The 24938-nt window shown below is 42.6% G+C and overlaps 2 protein-coding genes across 4 annotated transcripts in view; one reads left to right on the top strand and one right to left on the bottom strand.

Annotated features, from left to right (window-relative positions):
- Positions 1-24938, top strand: part of LOC109878761 (NACHT, LRR and PYD domains-containing protein 5-like) — a 109608-nt gene that overhangs the window by 51776 nt on the left and 32894 nt on the right. The gene's annotated exons all lie outside the window — the stretch shown is intronic.
- LOC116353016 (NACHT, LRR and PYD domains-containing protein 5-like) lies at positions 269-24422 on the bottom strand. 3 transcript variants are annotated; one of them, XM_031814737.1, is made up of 22 exons: positions 24341-24368; positions 19225-19267; positions 18308-18489; positions 17916-18082; positions 16018-17818; positions 15761-15934; positions 13339-13512; positions 11431-11604; positions 11178-11351; positions 10751-10924; positions 10366-10412; positions 9668-10229; positions 7408-8363; positions 7206-7243; positions 6590-6654; positions 6243-6457; positions 5795-6051; positions 5403-5531; positions 5072-5204; positions 4966-4986; positions 2947-3229; positions 269-2290 (listed from the first exon to the last, which is right to left on the bottom strand). In XM_031814737.1, exons 3-22 carry the CDS (start codon positions 18415-18417, stop codon positions 2284-2286), a joined length of 5661 nt encoding a protein of 1886 aa, XP_031670597.1. In that variant the 5' UTR covers positions 18418-18489; positions 19225-19267; positions 24341-24368; the 3' UTR covers positions 269-2283. The 3 variants fall into 3 exon arrangements, with proteins under 3 accessions (XP_031670597.1, XP_031670596.1, XP_031670598.1); XM_031814736.1 differs by lacking the exon at positions 19225-19267 and having other exon boundaries at positions 24341-24422; XM_031814738.1 differs by lacking the exons at positions 13339-13512; positions 19225-19267 and having other exon boundaries at positions 24341-24422.

Genomic DNA, 24938 nt, shown 5'->3' with positions numbered 1-24938 from the left:
ATATTTGTACTGTTGTTTATTATTATTATTCATTACCTGAGGCCTCATTTATTAATCAGACGTAGGAGATCATCTGTGTGTGAACCATGCTAGGGATCATTACCGTGAAAAGTGTGAGATTTATCAATATAAACGTTATCTTGACAGTGTGCAGCCCCGTGACCATGGTACGTACAGAACAGTGCCACGTGGTGGAATGAGGAAACTGCTTGTCAAGTGTAGAATGGGGGAAAATATACTGTATGTGTGAAAATGTGTGAAATTGTGATAATGCCATTATTGTTTTATTTATTTGTGAATTCAACATGTCTTGACAGGCTGTATATAATCTGATCAGGTCATTTGATAATAATCCACATAAAGGCCAGTAATGTGTTAAATTAGAGGAACGTGTGAAAGGTCAACTACCCGGTAAATACTATAACAGACTGAGATAATGGAAACACAATGAGAGATGTCTGATCTGATCTGTTGGAAGATTTGGCACCGCTGCATCCAAATCAATCCCTCGGGTTTTTGGCCCAGGGGAACTTTTCAGCCAGAGGCATCTCACACACTGGGCGGCAGGGTAGCCTAGTGGTTAGAGTGTAGAGGCGGCAGGGTAGCCTAGTGGTTAGAGTGTAGAGGAGGCAGGTAGCCTAGTGGTTAGAGTGTAGAGGCGGCAGGGTAGCCTAGTGGTTAGAGTGTAGAGGAGGCAGGTAGCCTAGTGGTTAGAGTGTAGAGGAGGCAGGTAGTCTAGTGGTTAGAGTGTAGAGGCGGCAGGGTAGCCTAGTGGTTAGAGTGTAGAGGAGGCAGGTAGCCTAGTGGTTAGAGTGTAGAGGAGGCAGGTAGCCTAGTGGTTAGAGTGTAGAGGCGGCAGGGTAGCCTAGTGGTTAGAGTGTAGAGGAGGCAGGTAGTCTAGTGGTTAGAGTGTAGAGGAGGCAGGTAGCCTAGTGGTTAGAGTGTAGAGGCGGCAGGTAGCCTAGTGGTTAGAGTGTAGAGGCGGCAGGGTAGCCTAGTGGTTAGAGTGTAGAGGAGGCAGGTAGCCTAGTGGTTAGAGTGTAGAGGCGGCAGGGTAGCCTAGTGGTTAGAGTGTAGAGGAGGCAGGTAGCCTAGTGGTTAGAGTGTAGAGGCGGCAGGGTAGCCTAGTGGTTAGAGTGTAGAGGTGGCAGGGGGAACTTTTCAGCCAGAGGCATCTCACACACGCAACAGGTTAAGAGGGGTTTCTTTGCCATCAATGGGTTCCCAAATACGAATGGAGAAATAGACGGTAGCCACATCGCCATAAGAGCACCATCCAAAAACGAGTTCAACTAGGCTATGTGAACAGAGAAGGCTTCTACTCTTAATGTGAAGGTGATAGACTATGTGAACAGAGAAGGTTTCTACTCTTAATGTGAAGGTGATAGACTATGTGAACAGAGAAGGTTTCTACTCTTAATGTGAAGGTGATAGACAATGTGAACAGAGAAGGTTTCTACTCTTAATGGGAAGCTCTCCCTGGTCAGACCCAACTCAATGAACCATAGTACACATGTCAATCAGGAGCTCTCCCTGGTCAGACTCAACTCAATGTACCATAATACACATGTCAATCAGGAGCTCTCCCTGATCAGACTCAACTCAATGAACCATAATACACATGTCAATCAGGAGCTCTACCTGGTCAGACCCAGCAGTTGTCTTATATATGCTATACACAGATATATTATTATATTATATTTATCACATAACATTTGACAGACCAACACCTCACCAGTCTTATTCTCTCTAAACTGAGACCTTGAAACTGAGATATCTCCTTCTCAAACCAACGTCTGGCCTTACTGCCAAATTACAGCTACTGATAATGAGGATTTGTACAGTCAGCCACTTAATGAACACACATTGGTTTATAGAACAGCACATGAATAAAACACAGACATGTGTTAAAAGAATAGCACAAACATAAACATTTCCATTACAATCATTTAAGTGTCTTTGTCCACAGACTAGGAGACAGGCCTCAGCATCTTCAGATTAGGTGGAGAAGTGTCTTTGTCCACAGACTAGGAGACAGGCCTCAGCATCTTCAGATTAGGTGGAGAAGTGTCTTTGTCCACAGACTAGGAGACAGGCCTCAGCATCTTTAGATTAGGTGGAGAAGTGTCTTTGTCCACAGACTAGGAGACAGGCCTCAGCATCTTCAGATTAGGTGGAGAAGTGTCTTTGTCCACAGACTAGGAGACAGGCCTCAGCATCTTCAGATTAGGTGGAGAAGTGTCTTTGTCCACAGATTAGGAGACAGGCCTCAGCATCTTCAGATTAGGTGCTACAAGACAGAGGATGGAGGAGAAGGGAAGAGGGAGATCAAAAAGTATGGAGAAGAAGGAGGAGTGAGATACACCTGAGATAATGATGTGATGATGGTCCTATGATACACCTGAGATAATGATGTGATGATGGTCCTATGATACACCTGAGATAATGATGTGATGATGGTCCTATGATACACCTGAGATAATGATGTGATGATGGTCCTATGATACACCTGAGATAATGATGTGATGATGGTCCTATGATACACCTGAGATAATGATGTGATGATGGTCCTATGATACACCTGAGATAATGATGTGATGATGGTCCTATGATACACCTGAGATAATGATGTGATGATGGTCCTATGATACACCTGAGATAATGATGTGATAATGGTCCTATGATACACCTGAGATAATGATGTGATGATGGTCCTATGATACACCGGAGATAATGATGTGATGATGATCCTATGATACACCTGAGATAATGATGTGATGATGGTCCTATGATAGAACTATAAAATATACATTTATTACAGGCAGCAACACAAAAACATGCTTCCATTCTGAAAAAGACTCTTTGATCTGGGTAGCTATGTTTTTATTTGACCTATATTTAATCATTCCACATATTCAAGGGAGGGAGAAAAGAAACCGGTCTTACCTAGATTCTCTCAAGTACTTAACAAGATGTCGTTCATGTTCACTGAGAGCTTTGAGACAAGCTCCCATCACTTCTGGTCCTTTAGGGAGGACTGCATTCAGTAGTTCTCTCATTCGCTCCTGTTCAGTTGTTTCAGCTTTTATTCTGGAGTACTCTTCATCACCAATCATGCTCTTTGACAACAGATCATCTGCTATTGGCATTGTGTTTTTGACTCCCTGAATGAGTTCAGCCCTGTGTTGCTTCAGAAACTCCTCAGCAGGAATCCCAGAGAGTGTTAATGCTGAAGGGGGGTGAATTAAATGATTATGTCTTTAGGGTGAACAGCAGCTGTTTCTACATCTAACAGTCTTATTTATCGAACAAAAAGAAGATTTGTTGTGTAACTGGGAGTCTCGTGAGTGGAAACGTCTGAAGATCATCAAAGGTAAGCGATTCATTTTATTGCTTTTTCTTACTTTCGAGACCAAGCTAACCAAGCTAATATAAGGCTAAGCTGTTGTAGCATTGAAAGCTACACTCACAAAAGCTTGGATTTCTTTCGTTGTAAAATATATTTTCAAAATCTGACACGATAGGTGGATTAACAACAGACTAAGCTGTGTTTTGGTATATTTTACTTGTGATGGCATGATTCTAAATATTTTTAGTAATATTTATGCATTTGGTGCCCTGCAATTTAGCGGTTGTTTAGGAAAGTGATCCTGTACTGTATGATGCGTAGCGCAGAGAAGTTAAATTACGATAGATAAATGGCTGGTTCTTTTTTCCTAACACTGTAGGTTTATGTACTTTGACGTAAAGAGGTCAAATTAGCGCTCTATATTCGTTTTTGACCTTTAATCCCAGAAAAATGGCCATAACTCAAAAAGCATTGAGGCCTCGATGCCATCTTGTTCGGGGTCAACTGCACATTACACCAAACCTATGCTCACCAAGTTTCGTCTTCGAAATCTTTTCAGTTTAGGAGAAAAGGCCACGTCGTGATTGGTGATGTTTTGTACATTTGCAATATGATTCCATTCACCCTCTGGTGGGATATACCGGGACAGCGAAAAAACGACCAACATTTTTAAATGTAATCAAACGGAAACCGAATGTCCGAGAAACTTCATTAGATGACTGCAATATGGTGTTTCTCACTACAGCAAATGTCAAAATGTTCCCTTCATGTATGTAAATGTTTTTGTTTTTTTATTTTTAAATACATTTGCAAAAATGTCTAAACCTATTTTTGCAAATGGAGTATTGTGATGTCATTATGGGGTATTGTGATGTCATTATGGGGTATTGTGTGTAGATTGTTGAGGAAAGAAAACAATTGAATCCATTTTAGAACAAGGCTGTAATGTAAGAAAAAGTGGAAAAAGTCAAGGGGTCTGAATACTTTCCGAATGCACTGTAACTCTCATGTTAACTTACTAGTTGAATGGGTGTCAGTGACGTATTCTGTCACAACCTGATCTGTTTCACCTGTCTTTGTGATTGTCTCCACCCCCCTCCAGGTGTCGCCCATCTCCCCATTACCCCCCATGTACTTATTCCTGTGTCCTCTGTTTGTCTTGTTTGTTCAAGTCAACCAGTGTTGTGTCTCAGCTCCTGTTTTTTCCCCAGTCTCTCTTTTCCTGTCTTCCCGGTTTTGACCCTTGCCTGTCCTGACTCTGAGCCCGCCTGCCTGACCACTCTGGCTGCCCCTGTCCCTGACCCCGCCTACCTGACCACTCTGGCTGCCCCTGTCCCTGACCCCGCCTGCCTGACCACTCTGGCTGCCCCTGTCCCTGACCCCGCCTGCCTGACCACTCTGACTGCCCCTGTCCCTGACCCCGCCTGCCTGACCACTCTGGCTGCCCCTGACCCCGCCTGCCTGACCACTCTGGCTGCCCCTGTCCCTGACCCCACCTGCCGACCTGTACCTTTAACCCACCTCTGGTTTACTGAGCCCTGCCTGCCTTGACCTGTCTTTGCCTTCCCCTGTTACAATAAGCACTGTTACTTGGACAGTCTGCATATGGGTCTTACCTTGGTTCTGATAGTATTCATCTGAAAGATAAACAACATGAGGTTATATCACTCTAAATAACATCTGGTACAAAAGTACAAAGTGATGATTGACATGTGCTCCTACCTCGTGATACTATTTCTGTCCATACTGTCCTCTCATCATCACTGAATAACTCCATCTCAATGTCAATCCCTGTCATTTTCACAACCGCCTTGAAAAAGCTTGGTGTGGTGTCTCTTTGTATGAGATGAATCCTCTGGAGGGAGAGAGAGAGAGACTGCTTTAGCAATGTGAACATGTTTCCCATGCCAATAAAGCCATTTGAATTGAATTGAGAGAGAGAGAGAGAGAGAGAGAGAGAGAGAGAGAGAGAGAGAGAGAGAGAGAGAGAGAACAATAAATAGAACTGTGACTTAAATGTCAGATTCATGTTCTTAGTCAACTAAAACTGTACCGGTGGATTGATGGCAGTAGAACAGGGAATGTTCAGTCTGAAGTAACAATTCAGTTTGAAGGACCGCTCTGGTCTTGTGATGGGAATCCTTTTAGACCCTTGAAACTTTGTTTCCTGTTGTTCCACAACCTGTGAAACGAGGCACGAAATACCCAGCCAGTCAATGTATAGTCTGATTCAAACATGATTCAGAAAACTCAAAAAGCATTGAGGCCTCGACACCATCTTGTTCGGGGCCAACTGCCCATTATGCCAAACCTATGCTCACCAAGTTTCGTCTTCGCAATCTTTTCCGTTTAGGAGAAAAGCAACACATTTATCTTCATTTAATGAGTGTCAACATAACTAACCAGTAGTTAGTTCAGGTCATCTCTATAATAATGGTACCTCACCTGTATCTGGCCGGGGTTACTGGGGAACAGGTATAGGCGTGGAATTAGTGTTTCCTTCATCACTGACAGATAGAGCATCAGCTCACAGTGGACATCTACGTTCCAAGACAGTAATCTCAGTATCAGAGAGATAGCTGAGAACTTGGGATGGAGAATCTTAGCATGGAATCTGGTGACCTCATGCACTTCCTCTAAAGACACTCCATGTTCCTCTACATGAAGAATCTTCATCTCATTCCTCAGGGAAGGGTTGGTCCCTGAACAACACAATAAAAAGGAGACAGAAAGACAAATATTGTATTATTCATTATTCTAAAAAAACACAAAGAATATGCAGTACCAGATCACAGTAAACTCAAACTCCCATAATAGTTCATTCATTAATTCAGGAAGTGAAACTCAGTTACATGGAAATGTCTTTCTGAATACTATTTCTACATGGTTTTACCTAAACAGACAAAGTGTGGCAGACGAACTTCCTCCAGTTCACCTAACTCCATAGTGATGTCCAGCAATGGACCACCTTGTGTGTACTGCATGTCTTTCAGAAGTTGACTGTAGGGTTCCCAGTTCCTGAAGTGATACTTCAGAATGACATCTCTCTCACACAGCCAGCGGAGGCCAGACACTGTGCACTCATAACTCCCTTTGGCTGTCCTGTGCCTGAGGGCAACAACAAGATATGGTAGAGAAGGTCAATGGTCAAATGGGGAGGTTGAATTAGAAGACTATTCCCAAAGGTAATGGGGAAATACACTAGCAGGTGGAATGAAATGTTACAAGTAGTTATTTTACCTGAACATTGTCACTCCCTGGACAGTGGAAGTCAAGGGTTCAATCTGAAGCCAGTGTGTGGAGTCCTGAACAAGGACAAGCATGTCAGTAATACATATGGGGCCTGTTTCCTGGACACAGATTGAGTCTAGTGCTGGACTAAAAAGCATGCTCAATGGGAGTTTCAATAGAAAGTTCTTTAATGTCCAGGACTAGACTTAATCTGTCCGGGAAACTGGCCCATTACCAAAGTAACTCATCAAATATATTTATTCAATGTTACATGGAATGCTGGTGATGTATCAATTAAACTGTCTAATGACAAAATATGACAACAGTCCTGCATGCCTACAAGCAGAACACAGGACTGCCTATATCCCAGGATGAATGGTTGGTCAGTACACACCTGGCTTTGAGACTGTGTTTATATTACTAAAGCAGAACACAGGACTGTCTATATCCCAGGATGAATGGTTGGTCAGTACACACCTGGCTTTGAGACTGTGTTTATATTACTAAAGCAGAACACAGGACTGTCTATATCCCAGTATGAATGGTTGGTCAGTACACACTTGGCTTTGAGACTGTGCCTGAGTCCTGCAGGTATGTAAAAGTAAGAATTGACATAATGACTTACCTCAACATGGTCACAAGTCTTACAGCTCTGAGGAATCCCTGAAGTCAAAAGTAGTTGTTATTTAAAATGGACAATCTCATGTAATAATGAATTAATAATGATTAAATAGAATTGTAATAAAAATGAATATAAGTGAGCAACAGTCACAGAATGTACACACATCAGCATACCATAATCTGACATTAGTGTTAATAACACTCACATTTCTCAGGTCCAGACTTTATACAACTCTCTCCACCATGGTCTCTGGTGTCCTCAGGTCCAGGCTTGATCCAACTCTCTCCACCATGGTCTCTGGTGTCCTCAGGTCCAGACTTGGTACAACTCTCTCCACCATGGTCTCTGGTGTCCTCAGGTCCAGACTTGGTACAACTCTCTCCTCCATGGTCTCTGGTGTCCTCAGGTCCAGACTTGGTACAACTCTCTCCACCAACGTCTCTGGTGTCCTCAGGTCCAGACTTGGTACAACTCTCTCCACCATGGTCTCTGGTGTCCTCAGGTCCAGACTTGATCCAACTCTCTCCACCATGGTCTCTGGTGTCCTCAGGTCCAGACTTGATCCAACTCTCTCCACCATGGTCTCTGGTGTCCTCAGGTCCAGGCTTGATACAACTCTCTCCACCATGGTCTCTGGTGTCCTCAGGTCCAGGCTTGATCCAACACTCTCCACCATGGTCTCTGGTGTCCTCAGTTCCAGACTTGATACAACTCTCTCCACCATGGTCTCTGGTGTCCTCAGGTCCAGGCTTGATACAACTCTCTCCACCATGGTCTCTGGTGTCCTCAGGTCCAGGCCTGATCCAACTCTCTCCACCATGGTCTCTGGTGTCCTCAGGTCCAGGCCTGATCCAACTCTCTCCACCATGGTCTCTGGTGTCCTCAGGTCCAGGCTTGGTACAACTCTCTCCACCATGGTCTCTGGTGTCCTCAGGTCCAGGCCTGATCCAACTCTCTCCACCATGGTCTCTGGTGTCCTCAGGTCCAGGCCTGATCCAACTCTCTCCACCATGGTCTCTGGTGTCCTCAGGTCCAGGCTTGATCCAACACTCTCCACCATGGTCTCTGGTGTCCTCAGGTCCAGACTTGATACAACTCTCTCCACCATGGTCTCTGGTGTCCTCAGGTCCAGGCCTGATCCAACTCTCTCCACCATGGTCTCTGGATTTGGTAAAGCAGAAGGATAGACTGTGATTAAACTAAATACAACTTATATAGGCTTTATATAGCATACATACAGTCTTCATAAGCAGTACAAAGGGTGTATAAATGTTGACAGACTAGGTCCCTATGTAGGCTGAATTGCCTAAATGTGACATAACCCACTATGTCAACTACTAGTCTAATTGTCTATAGGTCCAACCGAACACATTAAAACACACCACTACTACTAATTTAACTGTCTGTGGGTCCAACAGAACACAACACACCACTACTACTAATCTAACTGTCTGTAGGTCCAACAGAACACAACACACCACTACTACTAATCTAACTGTCTGTGGGTCCATTAAAACACCCCACTACTACTAATCTAACTGTCTATAGGTCCAACAGAACCCATTAAAACACACCACTACTACTAATCTAACTGTCTGTAGGTCCAACAGAACCCATTAAAACACACCACTACCACTAATCTAACTGTCTGTAGGTCCAACAGAACACATTAAAACACACCACTACTACTACTAATCTAACTGTCTGTAGGTCCAACAGAACACATTAAAACACACCACTACCACTAATCTAACTGTCTGTAGGTCCAACAGAACACATTAAAACACACCACTACTACTAATCTAACTGTCTGTAGGTCCAACAGAACACAACACACCACTACTACTAATCTAACTGACTGTAGGTCCAACAGAACACATTAAAACACACCACTACTACTAATCTAACTGTCTGTAGGTCCAACAGAACACAACACACCACTACTACTAATCTAACTGTCTGTAGGTCCAACAGAACACAACACACCACTACTACTAATCTAACTGTCTGTAGGTCCAACAGAACACAACACACCACTACTACTAATCTAACTGTCTGTAGGTCCAACAGAACACATTAATACACACCACTACTACTAATCTAACTGTCTGTAGGTCCAACAGAACACAACACACCACTACTACTAATCTAACTGTCTGTAGGTCCAACAGAACACATTAATACACACCACTACTACTAATCTAACTGTCTGTAGGTCCAACAGAACACATTAAAACACACCACTACTACTAATCTAACTGTCTGTAGGTCCAACAGAACACAACACACCACTACTACTAATCTAACTGTCTGTAGGTCCAACAGAACACATTAAAACACACCACTACTACTAATCTAACTGTCTGTAGGTCCAACAGAACCCATTAAAACACACCACTACTACTAATCTAATAGTAGAAATGATTCCAGAGGAAAACAAATGATAAAACATCGCTATGACTCACCTCTGAATGTGTTGGTCATCGATCTGACACAGGGTCAATGAGGTGTAGTCAGAGGAGTACATTATAAACCCAGGATAGAGGGGTTCAGTGAATGTGGTGTGTTCTGTGTGAAGGTGTGTCAGTGTACCAGAGGAGGACACACTATAGAAGGACAAAGTACCAGCTGGCCAGTCCAGATACACTCCAACTCTGTCAGAATCAGGACAAGAATCTGATCGAGTGTATCTGATGACTCCATTATGGTAAAAGTTATAAGCACTATCATAGCAGACTAAACACCAGGACTCCTTATTGTGTCTAATCCTACGGTCATCCTCCCGTCCCTTTCTCTTCATTCCTTTGTACGCCACACCAATGAAAGCCCCGTCACCATCCCTCTCCACCTCCCAGTAATAACGACCTCCAGATAAGCCTTCTCTGCAGAGAACTTGGGGATGATCCAATCTGTCTGGATGGTCTTCATAATGCTGGTCCTCCACCACCCGTGTCACCTTCCTGTTCCCCTCAGACAGTATCAGGTTTGGGTGTGCTGTATTTGGGTCCAGGGTGAGATAACAGGCATCTGTAGACAAAAGGAGAGTTTAATCAAACCACATCTTCATTTAAAATGTTGTTTTGTCGGAACAGAACAAGTATTGATTAGTTACTATGTTACTATAGTTCTGAATATGCAGTTAATTAGGATTGAAGAGACTTACATTTCCTCAGCCCTGATTTCAGCCTGCACTCTCCACCATGATCCACACTGTAGGAGAAACAGGTTATTGACTGACAAAGACCTAATAAAGCAGTCAACATTTAAACCATATTGTTGTGTTCTGGTGCACTACTAAGTTCATTACTAGAGACATACAGGTATTCTATCCTACCTACTGCATACAGAACAGAGTACAATTCCAACAGGATATCAGAGATGCAGAAGAAGAGTATTCATGTGGTGATGATGTATGCTGTGTTGGAGTGCTCAGCCTGCTGGGTAAACTTCCCCTTAATTCTACCATCATGTCCTCATGTTACTGACCCTACTACACTACATATGACACAACCGCTGCTCACACTATTAGGACATCCATTCTGACTTACTTCAGCTTCATCAGTTTATATGTGGGATCCACCAGAGCAGCTGAAAGCAGTCCCCCTGCAGAGTCTCCTGGGTGATTGTAGCTCAGGTCCAGCTCTTTCAGGTGGGAGGGGTTTGACCTCAGAGCTGAAGACAGAGCAGCACAGCCCTCCTCTGTGACCAGACAGCCAGATAGCCTACAGAGAGACACAACAGCTGTCTAGGTTGATGTACTGGTGTCAATCATCTTGTAGGACACCCACACATTTGTCCATGACACAAACATTGTGATGAAATATTAGAGTATTTATTTCACTAAGCTCAGTACCGACCTGACTGAAACAGCTGTACTTACCCCAGTGTGTGTAGTTTACAGTCTGGATCCTCCAGTCCAGCAGACAGCAGTGTAACTCACCTCAGTACCGACCTGACTGAAACAGCTGTACTTACCCCAGTGTGTGTAGTTTACAGTCTGGATCCTCCAGTCCAGCAGACAGCAGTGTAACTCCTGAGTCCTGCAGGTCATTGTCTCTCAGCTCCAGATGTTTCAGTTGTGAGTTGGGTGAACTCAGGACTGAGGACAGATCTGAACAGCAACCCTCTGTCAGACCACACTGACCAAGACTAGAGGGCAGAAGAGCACAGGATTAACAAATGTTTAAAACATCCACATAATAACTCATACTGAAGATATTTAACTCACACTAGTGTCTGTATGTTGCAGAGCGGACTGGTTAGTCCAACACAGAGCAGCTCCACTCCTCTGTCTCCCAGGTCATTATAGCTGAGGTCCAGTTCTCTCAGGGGGGAGTTTAGTGTCTGCAGAGCTGAGGCCAGAGTCTCACAGGATTCATATGTGATTTTACAGTCAGCCAGTCTGGAGAGAGGAGATATGTCGATACACTCTTAAATCTACAAAGATTTAAGAATAATGTTATTCATTAAGACAATAACAGAAGGAAATGATTAAACAATGTTAAAAACATATACTTACTATATACAAAATATATAAACACACAGTGGATACTGAAGATTACGGACATATTCAATCAATCCTTATCCCAGTCTGCTGTTCCCACATGCATCAAGAGGGCCACCATTCTCCCTGTTCCCAAGAAAGCTAAGGTAACTGAGCTAAACGACTACCGCCCCGTAGCACTCACTTCTGTCATCATGAAGTGCTTTGAGAGACTAGTCAAGGATCATATCACCTCCACCCTACTTGACACCCTTGACCCACTCCAATTTGCTTACCGCCCAAATAGGTCCACAGACGACGCAATCGCAACCACACTGCCCTAACCCATCTGGACAAGAGGAATACCTATGTGAGAATGCTGTTCATCGACTACAGCTCGGCATTCAACACCATAGTACCCTCCAAACTCGTCATCAAGCTCGAGACCCTGGGTCTCGACCCCGCCCTGTGCAACTCTGTACTGGACTTCCTGACGGGCCGATCCCAGGTGGTGAGGGTAGGCAACAACAGCTCCCCAATAACCTCACACTCAACGTCAACAAAACAAAAGAGATGATTGTGGACTTCAGGAAACAGCAGAGGCAGCACCCCCCTATCCACATCGATGGGACAGTAGTGGAGAGGGTAGTAAGTTAAGTTCCTCGGCGTACACATCATGGACAAACTGAATTGGTCCACTCACACAGACAGCGTTGTGAAGAAGGCGTAGCAGCGCCTCTTCAACCTCAGGAGGCTGAAGAAATTCGGCTTGTCACCAAAAGCACTCACAAACTTCTACAGATGCACAATCGAGAGCATCCTGTCGGGCTGTATCACCGCCTGGTACGGCAACTGCTCCGCCCACAACCGTAAGGATCTCCAGAGGGTAGTGAGGTCTGCACAACGTATCACCGGGGGCAAACTACCTGCCCTCCAGGACACCTACACAACCCAATGTCACAGGAAGGCCATTAAGATCATCAAGGACAACAACCACCCGAGCCACTGCCTGTTCACCCCGCTATCATCCAGAAGGCGAGGTCTGTACAGGTGCATCAAAGCTGGGACCAAGAGACTGAAAAACAGCTTCTATCTCAAGGCCATCAGACTGTTAAACAGCCACCACTAACATTGAGTGGCTGCTGCCAACACACTGACTCAACTCCAGCCACTTTAATAATGGGAATTGATGGAAATTGATGTAAAATATATCACTAGCCACTTTAAACAATGCTACTTAATATAATGCTTACATACCCTGCATTACTCATTGCATATGTATAAACTGTACTTGATACCATCTACTGCATCTTTATGTAATACATGTATCACTAGCCCCTTTAAACTACGCCACTTTGTTTACATACCCTACAATACTCATTTAATATGTATATACTGTACTCAATACCATCTACTGCATCTTGCCTATGCCGTTCTGTACCATCACTCATTCATATATCTTTATGTACATATTCTTTATCCCTTTACACTTGTGTGTATAAGGTAGTAGTTCTGGAATTGTTAGGTTAGATTACTCATTGGTTATTACTGCATTGTCGGAACTAGAAGCACAAGCATTTCGCTACACTCGCATTAACATCTGCTAACCATGTGTTTGTGACAAATAGATTTGATTTGAGATATTGAACTCACACTAGTGTCTGTATGTTGCAGAGTGGACTGGTTAGTCCAACACAGAGCAGCTCCACTCCTCTGTCTCCCAGGTCATTGTTGCTGAGGTTCAGTTCTCTCAAGGGGGAGTTTGGTGTCTGCAGAGCTGAGGTCAGAGTCTCACAGGATTCATGTGTGATTTTACAGTCAACCAGTCTGGAGAGAGGAGATATGTCGATTAGAGGTTGGCCGATTAATTAGGGCCGATTTCAAGTTTTCATAATCGGTAATCAGCATTTTTGGATGCCGATTATGGCCGAATAAATTGCAATCCATGAGGAGACTGCATGGCAGGCTGACCACCTGTTACGCAAGTGCAGCATCTAAAGGACCTTGTTGCTGCAAGGAGCCAAGGTAAGTTGCTAGCTAGCATTAAACTTACCTCATAAAAAACAATCTATCTTCACATGATCACTAGTTAACTACACATGGTTGATGATATTACTAGGTTAGGTGTTGCATATAATCAATGCGGTGCCTTATAATTTATCATCGAATCACAGCCTACTTCGCCAAACGGCTGATGATTTAACAAAAGCGCATTGCCGAAAAAAGCACAATCGTTGCACAAATGTACCTAACCATAAACATCAATGCCATTCTTAATCAATACACAGAAGTATATATATTTTTTTAAACCTGCATATTTAGTTGAAAGAAATTCATGTTAGAAGGCAATATTAACTAGGGAAATTGAGTCATTTCTCTTGCGTCAGGGTATATGCAGCAGTTTGGGCCGCCTGGCTCGTTGCGAACTGTGTGAAGACCATTTCTTCCTAACAAAGACCGGAATGAATTTGCCCAAGTTTGACATAATCATGACATAACATTGAAGGTTGTGCCAGAGTCTCACAGGATTCATGTGTGGTTTTACAGTAGGATGTAACAGCAATATTTAGACTGAGGGATGTCACCCGTTAGATAAACTGTGGAACGGTTCCGGATATCACTGAAAGAATAAACGTTTTGTTTTTCAGAAATGATAGTTTCCGGATTTGACCATATTAAATGACCAAAGGCTCGTATTTCTGTGTTTATTATATTATAATTAAGTCTATGATTTGATATTTGATAGAGCAGTCTGACTGAGCGGTGGTAGGCAGCAGCAGGCTCGTAAGCATTCATTCTAACAGCCCTTTACTCTGTTTGCCAGCAGCTCTTAGCAATGCTTGACGCTGTTTATGACTTCAAGACTATCAACTCTTGAGATCAGGCTGGCGATACTAAAGTGCCTATAAGAACATCCAATAGTCAGAGGTATATGAAATACAGATGGTATAGAGAGAAATAGTCGACGCGTCATAATTCCTTTGCGGCTGAACTCGAAAGGGGTTCCTTCATTATTTTACCGTTCGTGTCTTCCATAGAGAATGTCTTGATCTACTTCAAATACGGTCTGTGTTTTGTGCAAGCTTAAAACGCCTCAGAGTTTTGATAGTCGTGTAAATCTCGGTAGGATAAGGTAACGTTTGTCAACATATTTTCAGAAATCCACTCTACAATTTGTTTTTAAATCTTCGCTAATATTTAGCCAATATTGATCAGAGTTACCTTGTCCTATGGATATCTACACAGTTATTAAATTGGCAAGGTGGTCTAAACCTACACGAAACAGACCTGATTTGAAGGGAATCTAAAAATATCTTATGGAATATATGAATGAAAGAACCAATTTCAGATTTTGCTGGAAGGTGTCATGGGATTTATGTTTCACACTTTGGTAGTAAATACATACCATGTCCATTATTAAAATAGGATTTCCTGCATATAGAAATTACAGTTGTTTTCAACATTCATCACAGGTAACTTCAACTCTAGTTTTATTATTCAAACAGTTGAGAGTATTTGTGTCTCCTAAGCAGACTCTTCAGTATCCCTGTCACTTCAGAGAGCTGTGTGTGTGTGTGTGTGTGTGTACGCGTGTGTGTGTGTACGATTATATTAATTTTACAGACAGCAGAGCACCAGTGTGGGACAATGACATTGAATTGGCAACAGGGAAAGCAAGGTGTCTAATTTGTGATAATTGTCATTATTACAAATATATAAAAAAAAAATACAAAATCGTCCAATTAATCGGTTTCTGCTTTTTTTTGGTCCTCCAATATTCGGTATCGGCGTAAAAATCATAATCGGTTGACCACTAATGTCGATACACTGTTAAATATGCAGCGCTTTAAGAATAATGAGATACATTAAGACAATAACAAAAGGACACATGATTCACCAATGCTAAAAACATACTATCTCACTCAAGATATTCAACCTTAGTTTGATATATTTATCACATTGTATGTATGTTTCTGCATATTTACCAAGATATTCAAATAATGTTAAACATACACATACTAACTAAATACAAACTATATAAACACACAGTAGATACGGAAGATATTTAACTCACACTAGTGTCTGTATGTTGCATAGTGGACTGGTTAGTCCAACACAGAGCAGCTCTACTCCTCTGTCTCCCAGGTCATTGTAGCTGAGGTCCAGTTCTCTCAGGGGGGAGTTTGGTGTCTGCAGAGCTGAGGCCAGAGTCTCACAGGATTTATATGTGAGTTTACAGCCATCCAGTCTGGAGAGAGGAGACAATCTGTTAGAAATACAAATCCTTCATTATAATGATACTGTACACATCAACTCAATAACAGAACTTACAGTGCTCTCTTGCAGGTTTTCACTACTGGCAGCAACCTCTGATAACCTTTCTCTGATGTGTTGTATGTCTTCAGGTCAAACTCCTCCAGCACCTCCTCTGACATCAGTAACAGGTAGGCCAGGGCTGAACATTGGTCAGGTTTTAGTCTTGTTTCTGAAAGAGTTCCTGAATGCAGGGAGGTCTGCATGTCTTCAACAAGAGAGTTGGCACCAAGTTCATTCAGACAGTGAAACAAGTTGATGATCCTTTCTGGTGAGGATTCCTGGTTTATCTTGTCTGAAAGGAACCTGACTGTTCTCTCAACTGTTTCCTCACTGGTCTGTGTTGTCCTTCCTGTCGGTGTCAGAAGGCCTCGTAACAGATTCTGATTGGACTCCAGTGAGAGACCCAGAAGGAAGCGGAGGAACAGGTCCAGGTGTCCATTCTCACTGTTCAAGGCCTGGTCCACTGCTGTCCTGTGTAAGTCAGACAACTGGAATGACTCTTTCTCGTCATCATCACTCGTGGGGGAGAAAACATTTTCCTTCTTGTCCAGACATGATTCTAAAGCATGCACTGCTGCTAGAAACTCCTGAATGCTCAGATGCACAAAGCTGTAGACCTTCTCTTGGTACAGCCCAGATTCCTCTTTAAAGATCTCTGTACACAATGCTGAGTACTCTGATGCCTCTGTGACATCAAGGCCACACTCTCTCAGGTCCTCCTCATAGAAGATCAGGTTGCCCTTCTGCAGCTGTTGGAAAGCCAGCTTTGCCAGTTTCAGGATCATCTCTTTGTCTGACTGTGACAGTTCCTTTGGGTTTGTCTCTGTGGCTTTGTTGTACTTCCTGTTCTTCACAATGATTTGGATGAGCATGAAGTGTAAGTACATCTGGGTCAGAGTTTTGGGGACTTCATCCTTCTCTGCGTCTTTCAGTATCATCTCAAGGACAGTGGCTGATATCCAACAGAAGACTGGCATGTGGCACATGATGCGGAGGCTCCTTGATGTCTTCATGTGTTTGATGATTTCATTGGCCAGATTCTGATCTGGGATCTTCTTCCTGAAGTACTCCTCCTTCTGTGGATCATTGAACCCTCGTACCTCTGTCACCTGGTCAACACACTCAGGAGGGATCTGATTGGCTGCTGCAGGCCGTGTGGTTATCCAGAGGAGTGCAGAGGGAAGCAGATTCCCCTCGATGAGGTTTGTCAGCAGCACATCCACTGAGGTTGGCTTCGTGACATCACAGCACTTCTCATTGTTTTTGAAGTCTAGAGGAAGTCGACACTCATCCAGACCATCAAAAATTAAAACAGTTTTGGTTTCACCATCTTCAATGCTGTCAATCTCTTTCAGCTCTGGGAAGTAGTGGGAAAGAAGTTGCATCAGACTGTATTGGTCCTTTTTCAGGTTCAGATCACGGAAAGGAAGAGGAAACATGAAATGAACGTCCTGATTTGCTTTTCCCTCTGCCCAGTCAAGGATGAACTTCTGCCCAGAGACTGTTTTTCCAATGCCTGCGATTCCTTTGGTCAGCACAGTTCTGATAGGTTTGTCTTGTCCAGGTAAAGGCTTGAAGATGTCGTTGCATTTGATTGGTGTCTCTTGTGTGGTTTGTTTCTTGGATGCCATCTCTATCTGTCTAACCTCATGTTCATTATTGAGCCCTCCACTTCCACCCTCTGTGATGTAGAGCTCTGTGTAGATGTCCTTTAACAGACTTTGGTTTCCATGGTGTCCAATTCCTTCAGATATGTGTTGATACTTGTGTTTCAGTTTAGCCTTAATGTCTTGTTGGACTGTCAGCAGAGATTGACCTGTAGGAAAACAATGAGAGTTGGGACTCATAAGTTTGTGTGTTTTATAAGGGCCTTTGTACCATTCTTTGTAATATTGTATGAAACACAGTCTTACTTCTTCTGACCAGAAGGTTGTGTGTGATCTTTAATGCATCCTCACTGTCCAAAATCTCCACTTCATTATTGTCATCTGGTAATGGTTCCTGGCTGAAAGCAGGTGGCTGATCACTCTTCATTGATACCAGGCTGGTTGTAGGGGACTCTGCTCTGGGCTTCTGGACACTGAACAAAACAGGGAGACAGATCACCTCATCAATATCACACCAATACCTAATCTACTTCCTTTTAACAACTGTATAATGGAACTTTAAGAAGTTCTGATGTTTATTTTAAAGCTACAGTCTGCAATTGGTAAATCCATTTTTGGCCATTTAAATGAATGATATAGACCTCAATTTTATGTCATTTGTGAACACTTTTCTGTATATTTTACATGTAATCCCCTACCTCTTAGAACTGGTGTCTTGAGTCATTTTAGAGGCAGTGTTCTCCTCTCTCTCCCCAGAGAGACTCATTTTAGAGGCAGTGGTCTCTTCTCTCTCCCCAGAGAGACTCATTTTAGAGGCAGTGGTCCCCTCCCCTCTCTCCCCAGGGAGACTGGTTTTAGATGTAAGTCACAGCTCACTCAGCTGCAATAAGAAATAGCAGAACAGTTAATATTTCTGAAGAATTGTTGAAGAACCATTAGCTTCTTATGGCTGAGATCCCGTTAACGGGATCGATATGACAACAGCCAGTGAAAGTGCAGGGCACCAAAAACAGAAATCTCATAATTCAAATTCCTTTGAATACATACAAGTATTTTACACCATTTTAAAGATCAACTTGTTGTTAATCTCACCACAGTGTCCGATTTCAAAAAGGCTTTACGACGAAAGCACACCAAACGATTATGTTAGGTCTGCACCTAGTCACAGAAAAACACAGCCATTTCCTAACCAAGCAGAGGAGTCACAAAAAGCAGAAATAGAGATAAAATGAATCCCTAACCTTTGATGATCTTCATCAGATGACACTCATAGAACTTCATGATATACAATGCATGTATGTTTTGTTTGATAAAGTTCATATTTATATCCAAAAACCTCAGTTTACATTGGCGCTTTATGTTCAGTAATGAGCCACATCAATTTACAGAAATACTCATAATAAACATTGATAAAAGATACAACTATTATACATGGAACTTTAGACAAACCTCTGCTTAATGCAACCGCGGTGTCAGATTTAAAAAAAATCTTTACAGAACAAGCACACCATGCAATAATCTGAGTACAGCGCTTAGAGACCAAAACAACTATACAGATATCCGCCATGTTGTGGAGTCAACAGAAGTCAGAATAGTATTATAAATGTTCACTTACCTTTGATGAACTTCATCAGAATGCACTCCCAGGAATCCCAGTTCTACAATAAATGTTTGATTTGTTAGATAAAGTCCATCATTTATGTCCAAATACCTCATTTTTTTTGCACGTTTAGTACACAATCCAAACTCACGATGCGCAGGCAAGTCCAGGCAAAAGTTCAGACGAGAGGTCATATTACAGTTTGTAGAAACATGCAAACGAAGTATAGAATCCATGTTAAGGATGTTTTTATCATAAATCTTCAATAATGTTCCAACCGGAGAATTCCTTTGTCTGTAGAGATGCAATGGAACATGGATCCCCTGACTCCATAACAACAGCTAGTCTACCTGTTTGGATCCTCTGACTCCATAACAGCCCTGTTTTGGGGGGAAATCCATTACAGCAGTACTTCATTAATTGTTAACCAGAAATTATTTGTTATTGATATAAACATGCCTGCATTGGGTCTTTAAAACTAGAATCCTTAGTTGCTACATCCATTTTTGGACTTTTAAATGAATGATATTCTGAGTCATTCTTGAAGAATCTAACTTATAAATTTCTCATGAGCTCAGTTCAACTGTTGTCCTCCATCAGAACCCAAAATATAAGCTTGTTTAACTCCAATGTTTGTAAAAACACAATTTAATGTTGATATCATGCATGGTCAGTCCTAGCATCCATAGCTCCATTTATGAATTTAAAAACCCTTAGCCTACAATGGTCGCGCTCCCACGAAAATCAAATTATCCTAAAACAATCCCCATCGAAAAACGATTTTTGCATGGGCTGCATCTCAATCCACACCATCCGCCGATATCACCCTTCAGCATCTGCGGTGGAAGGTGGCAGAGCTAGAGCGGTGTTTCTCAGACCATGAGACATCCCAAAAATCGGTTCTCACACATAATGTTACGTAGAATCAGAACGGTTTGGCCTACAAACTAAACTCAGGAAAAAAAGAAATGTCCTCTCACTGTCAACTGCATATATTTTCAGCAAACTTAACATGTGTAAATATTTGTATGAACATAAGATTCAACAACTGACACATAAACTGAACAAGTTCCACAGACATGTGACTAACAGAAATGGAATAATGTGTCCCTGAACAAAGGAGGGGGTCAAAATCAAAAGTAACAGTCAGTATCTGGTGTGGCCACCAGCTGCATTAAGTATGGTGTGGCCACCAGCTGCATTAAGTATGGTGTGGCCACCAGCTGCATTAAGTATGGTGTGGCCACCAGCTGCATTAAGTATGGTGTGGCCACCAGCTGCATTAAGTATGGTGTGGCCACCACCTGCATTAAGTATGGTGTGGCCACCAGCTGCATTAAGTATGGTGTGGTCACCAGCTGCATTAAGTATGGTGTGGCCACCAGCTGCATCAATACTGCAGTATTAGTGCTCATGATATAGAGGACAGACAGAACGGACTTCCTTTAGATTTTAACTTTTGACGTTGTGATACGAAACCAACGTTTTACAAGGCAAAACATTTGCAGTGGTTTAAGGTAGATGATGGAAACTGGCCGCTTGAGTTATATTTCATGAGTTAATTTCTCCTGTGTTTTCCATCTTACTGGCCAGCTGCTACTTTTTGTCCGGCAGAGATGTTTACATTAAGCAGAGAGGAAGAGGTGAATCGACAGGGGTAATTTGGCGGAAAATCACTTCCACCAATCGAGGATTTTTTGTATGGAGGTCAATGAAAGAGTGGTGAATTTGGTCAGCAAAAAAACCTATGGCTTATTTGTTGCATGTGGTTTATTTGATCAAATAGAAGTTTTGTAGTGATCGGGTTGTTACACGTGTACTGATATGAATTGGACACATGACAGCCCGGCAACTTTGATAAAAAACACTTCATATCGGAATATATCTTTTTTTAAATAGGATTTTAAATCTAACCTTAACCAGTCTGCTAACGTTGTGCCTAAGCATGACCTTAAATTAAGACAAAAAAATGTGTTTTTAGTCATTTTACGAAAAAGCACATTCTGACTTTGTGGCTGTGGTAACTAGTGGAAACCGTTATGCCCGTTTTTCACACGCGTGTATCTGCCCTGTCATTGGCTAGAATGCTCCCACCTGATCTGCCCTCTCATTGGCTAGAATGCGTCCACCTGATCTTGCCTCCTCTCAACTGCCTTCCATTTTTTTAAGACATTTTAATTGTTAGAGCGGCCACTATAGTACCTGGTCAATATAATGGATAATCTGATACAGCAGCCACTATAGTACCTGGTCAATATAATGGATAATCTGATACTGCAGCCACTATAGTACCTGGTCAATATAATGGATAATCTGATAGAGCCTATACTATAGTACCTGGTTAATATAATATAATATAGGAGGAGAACTAACACGGCAGGATAGGAGGAGAACTAACACAGCAGGATAGGAGGAGAACTAACACAGCAGGATAGGAGGAGAACTAACACAGCAGGATAGGAGAACTAACACGGCAAGTTAGGAGGAGAACTAACACAGCAGGATAGGAGAACTAACACGGCAAGTTAGGAGGAGAACTAACACAGCAGGATAGGAGGAGAACTAACACAGCAGGATAGGAGGAGAACTAACACAGCAGGATAGGAGGAGAACTAACACAGCAGGATAGGAGAACTAACACGGCAAGTTAGGAGGAGAACTAACACAGCAGGTTAAGAGGAGAACTAACACGGCAGGTTAAGAGGAGAACTAACACGGCAGGTTAAGAGGAGAACTAACACGGCAGGATAGGAGGAGAACTAAGGCAGCAGGTTAAGAGGAGAACTAACACTAACACAGGAGACTGAGGTTAAGCTTAGGAAAGGTTTAGCCTTAGCTAAAGTGCTACATTTGTTAACATATGTTGTCCCCAACTCAACCACTAGATGGAGCTGTAGGCCTTACAGATCTACTCCATCAAGCCACAACCGTAGAAACATAAACAAACCATCTACGGAGACAAATCATCAGTATCATAACACCGGAATGCAACATCCATCCACTTTATATCAGTACATCTGTAACAACCTAAACATTACAAACCTTCTATTAGATCTAATAAGCCTCACAGAACTCCACACTCCCATAGAACGTGTTCTCAACTGGCCTACCTGGTTAAATAAAGGTGACATTTATACAAAGAAAAGACCTCCATACAAAAAAAGGGGCTCATCACACAAGGACAGATTTAGGGCGGAGTAGATCCTCTCACTTCGCCTGTTCCTCTCTGTCTCTTTCCCAACTGACCCGCAGAAACTTCTCCAGACATGTATCAGAGAAGAAGATGCGATGCGAGAGATGTTACTCAGCGCAAACTCTGTCCACGAAAATAATACAAAAAAAGGGCTAATCTCACAAGGACAGATTTAGGGCGGAGTAGATCCTCTATGCTGTTGTCATAGAGATGGAGGACTCATGGATATAATCTGTTTTGGACATTGCTCTTGAGGCCTCCCACCATTTTAAAGTAGTCAACTGGGTAGGGATTCCTATGAGTTGGGAGCAATCAGCCAATGAAGAAGAAAATGTACTACTTTAAAAATGGAGATTTCCTCAATCGCACTGCCCATGCTGTCACAGAGGCTATAATGGCTAGATGGTCCCACCGGATCTCACCTCCTCCCGCCTGCCTTCCATCTTTGAGGCCATGCATTTCCATTGTTGGAGTGGTCACTTGAGTATCTTCTCAATATAATAGTCAATCTTTGCTTGCATGCAGGAACATTGGTACATTATGGGAGGGAACCTGTCTGTCTAGGGAGACTAGTGATGAACAAGTTGGGCCTATTTGAAACATCACCAACTCCTGGCAACATTTACCAGACAATATATAGAAGGAAAAACTAACTGAACATAATTTATGATGGTTTATATTTTATTTTCGTTTTGGAATCAATGATTCTAGTTTTAGTTTTTCAAATGAGTTTCTTAATTATGTTAGTTTCATATTTGGTAACATAATTACGACTTTTAATCATTTAATAATGAATCAATACAAATGTATATCAGTAACCCACAACCATACCCCTTTCTCCTGCACATGTTCCCATGGGGCAACATGAAAATGAAATAGCAATTTTCTAACTCTAACTTCCTGCAATTCAAAGAAAACATTTTCCGTTTTACAGATAATTCTACTCGTGTTGCCATGGGGACGTGTTGCCATGGGGACATGTTGCCATGGGGTGGAGGCAAATTTGACCAGCTTTTAATATGTTAACTGATGATCAACGGGCCCCACCCCGGTTGGTAATTCAACCATGCTTATTACAAGTTTAGCCGCTAGACTAATTTACCAATCTAAAAACATGTAGCTAACATGGGCTAATAGACTGACTGCTGATGCTCAACCACATTTACACACTGCACCGTGTGTTTTCTATTATTCTAACGGTCAACAGGAAAACAATGTTTTTTATTCTTGGTTGCGGGCCACCAGTTGCCCATCCCTGGTTGAGTGAATAGACCCATGCACTGAATGCGTTCATTTGAGTTGCGATCAGTTTATCTCGCCCGGCGCACCGGGGTTTTCATTCTGAGAAAAGTTGTGGTGATGATTCAACCCGGGGTTCACAACGCGCATAGATGAGCCTGTGACGTTATATCGAGCGCATCTGCAGTTCGCCAAACGGACCACCGCCTTCCTGATCTGTCTCCAGAAAGCTTTTAACTTAATATGTGATTTAGCACAACATTTAAATAGTTTATATGCACATTGTTGAACGTCACATTTACTTGACGACACAGACTATTTGATTTAATGACAGCTTTACATAATTCCGATGCACGTCTTCTTTCAGGAAGTGAAAGTAAGCCCGTTTCCAGTCTTTTGTGCGTATAATAATCACCTTAATAATGTGCTGTCAATCGCCGAATAACAATAATACCATACCTCATAGCCCTGGAGCCTATATCACATCACATCGGATCTTATTGAATAAGCTTATCACTATCTTATTGAATAAGCTTATCACTTATCACTACTAGCTAATCACCACCAATGTAAATAAGCCTAAAATAATCATTTTTGAAAGTTTAAATCAATATCGTAATAACATGGCGGATGTTTTACCCCCTAAATCATCACTCTCTCTCGAGTTCTGCATAAAATTGTAAAAGAACGCTTACAAACCTCTTAAACATTCCTCTTAATCGACAACGTTCTTCCTCCTCTTCTTCTTCTGTGGGGTTTATGGAGGACAGCACCCCAAAAGGTGTATTGCCGCCACCAACTGGACGGTTTGAAACAAAAACTTATAATAAATCAATGCGTAATAGTGAAACTAACTTCCTCCACCCTAATAAAAATAGTATATTGCCAAAACAAACACAACTCCCACTTCATTCTGTAGTTCTCCATATATCCCTTCTCAGGCTCTAGGATCTGAGAGGGTGGTGCGGCTCTAGGACCTGAGAGGGTGGTGCGGTTCTAGGATCTGAGAGGGTGGCGCGGCTCTAGGATCTGAGAGGGTGGTGCAGCTCTAGGACCTGAGAGGGTGGTGCAGTTCTAGGATCTGAGAGGGTGGCGCGGCTCTAGGATCTGAGAGGGTGGTACGGCTCTAGGACCTGAGAAGGTGGTACGGCTCTAGGACCTGAGAGGGTGGTACGGCTCTAGGACCTGAGAGGGTGGTACGGCTCTAGGACCTGAGAGGGTGGTACGGTTCTAGGACCTGAGAGGGTGGTACGGTTCTAGGACCTGAGATGGTGGTACGGCTCTAGGACCTGAGAGG

The sequence above is a fragment of the Oncorhynchus kisutch genome, unplaced genomic scaffold (genome assembly GCF_002021735.2).
Source record: "Oncorhynchus kisutch isolate 150728-3 unplaced genomic scaffold, Okis_V2 Okis07a-Okis12b_hom, whole genome shotgun sequence".
Classification (NCBI taxonomy): Eukaryota; Metazoa; Chordata; class Actinopteri; order Salmoniformes; family Salmonidae; genus Oncorhynchus; species Oncorhynchus kisutch.
The sequence above is the reverse complement of the archived record's forward strand: the minus strand, read 5'-3'. Positions and strand labels throughout refer to the sequence as shown.

What these genes read in the sequence shown, in the direction of transcription:
- LOC116353016 (XM_031814736.1), bottom strand. Translation starts at nt 18,417, where the DNA reads ATGAGTCTCTCTGGGGAGAGAGAAGAGACCACTGCCTCTAAAATGAGT. An exon ending in CAACCTTCTGGTCAGAAGAA is followed by an intron (nt 17,819 to 17,915) that starts GTAAGACTGTGT and finishes GTTTTCCTACAG; the next exon opens with GTCAATCTCTGCTGACAGTC. An exon ending in GACAGAAATAGTATCACGAG is followed by an intron (nt 4,987 to 5,071) that starts GTAGGAGCACAT and finishes TTTATCTTTCAG; the next exon opens with ATGAATACTATCAGAACCAA.